Genomic DNA, 4448 nt, shown 5'->3' on the forward strand with positions numbered 1-4448 from the left:
CCTAAACCCTGAACCCTAAACCCTAAACCCTGAACCCTAAACCCTGAACCCTAAACCCTTCTTAACAATGGGTTTCCCCTTCTTAATATTCACGCAAAACAGTTTATATAAGTCCACAGTATACAACATAAGCACAAAACACATATATATTCGGAAAAAGTACAAACAATACTATAGTATAAGGAACAATAATAAGGTACGTAATATAAATATGAATAAGCCATATAAACCACAGCGTATACGACATCATGAGATGGTTGATCCAGTAAATAGACGAATACGATATCCTAACGTCAACATAATCTACGAGAAATAGAATACGGCACGTACTTATGGTTTTTTACGTAATTTCAGTTTCCATGGTACTTTTAGTTTGCTAGGTACTTCAGGTGTCTTTGGTACTTCTGGTTTCTTTGGAACTTCCGGTTTCTTATTTGCTTCTCCTTCGTTTTTTTCCGTTTCTGTGCGAGTTTCGTCCTTGCAAATTCTATTTACTATACATTTTCCCTTCTTCGAGCACCAGAAACATACTAGCACGCAGGAATAGATAATTGGAATCAGCATGGAAGGTACATACCTGGTCATGAACAGCGTAAAATTGAATTGACCAACCATCACATAAAAAATCGCAAGCAACATATGTACTCCTACTTCGGACAGAAGTAATGGGTAAATAACTGAGAGTACTAATATAAGCGCCAACCATGCTCTTCTCCCCATTTTACAACGTTTCAATTTCTGACAACATTCCTTCAGCTTGTTCTGCGCTGTTCCACTCTGTGGCTTCCTCTTTACAGGTCCTGGATTCTTGACGTGCACCTTGGGTTTAAATTTTCTTCGCATGTCATCGAACAGTGTGTTCTTCACGGGACTACCCGTCGCACGGCCACCATAAAAATTACGTTCACCCCGTTTCCCTACATCCGTTGCATCACTCAACGACACGCTGGTCGTAGCAATTGTACTTGCATTCGTAGTTGCATCTTCTGTGTCATATTCACTTGTGCCATTACCCGATGATGTACCTATGGTACTCGCCTAAAATGTACAAAAAAAATGCAATACATATGTGCGAGTGTTATGGTGTATGCATAGAAGCGTGCACAGCGTACAAAAAAAATTATAGGCAGGGTTATAGTTGTTATGTAAGAGTTAAGATCTTATCACAACAAATGTGGTAACTCCCCCAAAATACAGCTGTTCATATCATACACAACCAGCAATTTGCCCAAAACACAGGGCCATAATACATATAGAAAATTTCACAAGCAACATCATTGTGTTCCGTTTTTTTCCTTCCGTGTAGAAAATGTTAGGAGTGGCGATATATTGTTCATATGTATGAATTATACAATTGTTTTCTGCTTCTTCCACATGTAGGTGTATAGATTATGCGCGTAATACTTCTTTTCAGCGGCCAATAGTGAATATTGATAAAATCAATTTTGTACGAGGTTTACTATGATTACCTAAGTACATCAATATGAATTAAGTAAAGAGCCCATATGCACCATAATATAAAGGAAGAAGAAAGTACGGAACAACACGGTGAAGAACGCATTTTGGGTACATATTATATGATGCAACATTACTTAAAGTGGTCAACAGTTTTCACAAATCTAATACAGGCTCATCCATGATATCTCTGTGTTAACGGCGTAACAGGATCACATTGCATACACCGGATTATGGAATTCCGCAAGTGGAATAACACTTTATTCTCTTTAAGTCAGGTATAAGGGTGAAGAAAATAATATGCAGAGAATCAATTATAGCTCGTTTTACATACAAGAACGGCGACAAAAAATTTTTTGGGGTGTAGAGCCGTGGGCTCAAAGGTACATTTGTATCAGTGTTTAGATGGGGTTGTTATTATCACGTATTCGCATAATTATACATGTATATCGTGGCCGTTTATTATTTATGGGGGTCGTCATTTATATCGTTCTCAGATTTATTACGCGTAGTGATAAATAATAATTGCTGCAATATAGTTTCACAACCTTCTTATGCGTGTATACCCGCATCTCTATCTTCTTTTTGACAAAGTGTGAACGGATTTAATTAAGAGCGTAAGGAATATGCATAAAAATCAAACATAAGTGTAGGGCAATTTTGTATTTTGGGGTTCAGGGGGCTTAGGATTTAGGGCGTAAGTCTTTATGATTGCGCGGTTCAGGTTTGCACAGTTTCAGAATTGTAAGGTTTCAGGATAGCGCCCTTTAGGGTTCCGGATTTATGGTTCACGCTTCAAGGACCACAGTTGCGGAGGTTAAGAGGTTTAGGATTGAAGGCTTCAATATTGCGATGTTTAGGGTTTCGCATACATGGTTCACTTTTCAAGGTTCAGATTTTCGGAGTTTACAGGTTAAGAGGTTTAGGGGGCTTAAGATTTTAGGGCTTTTCGTTTTCTTTTCTCTTTTTTTTTTTATCTTCTTAAAGTATCAACTTTCACAATTACAAGAATATATGCATATTATTCTAGTGTTCTATATAATGCACTTGTGTACGAAAGGATCTAATATGCTGTCGCACAAGCCCCATCTCAGTTGCCTCAAATGTACCATGTATCAGCATGTAGGGGAATACGTCTCTAGTAATCTTTTTTTTTCTGTTTCCTTTGTCCAGTAGTGCAAATATAGTACAGTTGGTTACGGTCACTATGGAAACATTGGAACGGAAAAGGAGGGAGTGCAATGTGGAAAGGTACGGTACAATGAGTGGATAAAAGCATTACACTTTTATTTGTTGTCGCCGTCGTGTCGTCGTCGGGTGCCTCGTCGCTACCGTCTTGGCCGCACATCTGGGCTCAACGAGGGAGCTGCGCCGTGCTGTGCTGTTGTGGCTGCCGTGTGCGTTGTTGTGATGGCATCCATGCGTAGTTGTGTGTGCTGTTGTTGGCAGCATCCATCCGCAGTCGTATCGGTGCCGGCCGTATTGGTGCTTTATCCCATCGGTCCTTACCTGGCGGTTCGTTTGGTGCTGGTGTAGCGCTTGCGACAGAGTTGGGTGCTGAGGCCTCACTGTCATCATCCTCCGGATTGCTACGGGTGACAGCGTCGATAGACTGCATGCATGCGTCATTGTCCTCCGCGCATTGCACTACTTCTGTCTTTACCTCCTCAACTATGAGCTTCAGGTCTTTGCTTAGTGTCTGTATAGCTTCTTTCTCCTTTTCCCTCAGGTCTGTGTTGTCAGGCATGGTATGTGCATCCTGTGTGGCCCCGTCAAGTTCTTCTAGTTTTTTCGTACATATGCTTTCTATGCGTGGCCCTCCAATTTTGTCAGTCAACCTCGGGTTGTTCTCTAACCATGCCTTAATCATTTGCTCCATGTTGAAGTCCTTGATTTGTATATCTGCAAACACTCCCTGTCCACATTTACCGTTGGTTATTAAACCATCCCCTGACCCTTGTTCCATCTGTTTCATGGTGTACCATGCATTATCTATCCCCATTGTACTTCTGCATGGATATGCCAGCAATATGTACATAAATATATTTACTATGGCACACCGCACATATTCCTTCAGCTCATCATCTTTAGTAACCTCTGTATGCGTGCGCCGCATGTTCCAAGTGTTCTCATTCATAAAATATAATGCTTTGGTCATGAGTGTGCACATTAGTCTATCCGCGACTATCTTTGCCACAGGTGTGCCTGCTCTCCTCAGACTTTTATAACCCTTGTTTAAACAATTAGCTGCATAGAGCTCCACAATATCGTCGTCCAATGTTTCCATAAACTTCTCCAGTTGGTCCTCTATATCCTTCCATAAACTTGTCTACAATTGGAGTAATGCGGGGGCATGTACATATATATCATTCTCTTGTCTTCACGGAAGATACTCACGGCAGTCGCCGCTATGCTACATGCTGTACCTCGTATGCTATGCTCACATCGAGCATATGATTTCCCGTTCACGAAATGTGAACATATGTATGATGCAAACTGAGTACCGTGCCTATCGTGCACGTATACACATACATATGTGTAGGCGCCTGCTCTCTCCATTTTGCCCTCACAATAAATTACCATATATCCTTGTGGATTCCCCCCTAGTGCCCTTTTCCGCACATATTGTGCTAATAAATGTCGCAACGTCTCATAGTGCATATTGTCCTTATCATGAATTAATAGTGTGCAAACGATGATATCATTATCTCTCAGATAACGGCTTGAGTATAATATGGACACAATATTTTCTTAGTTATTATCCAGATTTGTAGCGCATGGAATATGTCTTCCAGTATAGGGTTCCTGCGGAAACATGTCCTATGAACAAAATATCCGTTATCTGAATTTAATCACACACCCTATAAAGCTTGGGGTTTGGAAGTAGGAAAAAAAGAAATGCAAACACGGGAAAAAAGAAAAAACAAAAAAAACAAAAACACAGCTACCAGCACAAAAACAAAACAAAACAGCGACAAGAACAAAAAAAAAAA

At 40.4% G+C, this 4448-nt stretch overlaps 1 protein-coding gene across 1 annotated transcript; it reads right to left on the bottom strand.

The window, feature by feature from the left end:
- Nucleotides 1-330: 330 nt before the first annotated feature.
- AK88_05649 (uncharacterized protein) lies at nt 331-4116 on the bottom strand (the record flags this gene model as incomplete). The annotated part of the gene is made up of 3 exons (XM_012483251.1): nt 331-1025; nt 2965-3784; nt 4036-4116. The coding sequence occupies 3 exons, from the start codon at nt 4114-4116 to the stop codon at nt 331-333; spliced, it is 1596 nt and encodes a 531-aa protein (XP_012338674.1).
- Nucleotides 4117-4448: the final 332 nt, after the last annotated feature.

Source organism: Plasmodium fragile, assembly GCF_000956335.1.
Source record: "Plasmodium fragile strain nilgiri unplaced genomic scaffold supercont1.199, whole genome shotgun sequence".
Taxonomy (NCBI): Eukaryota; Apicomplexa; class Aconoidasida; order Haemosporida; family Plasmodiidae; genus Plasmodium; species Plasmodium fragile.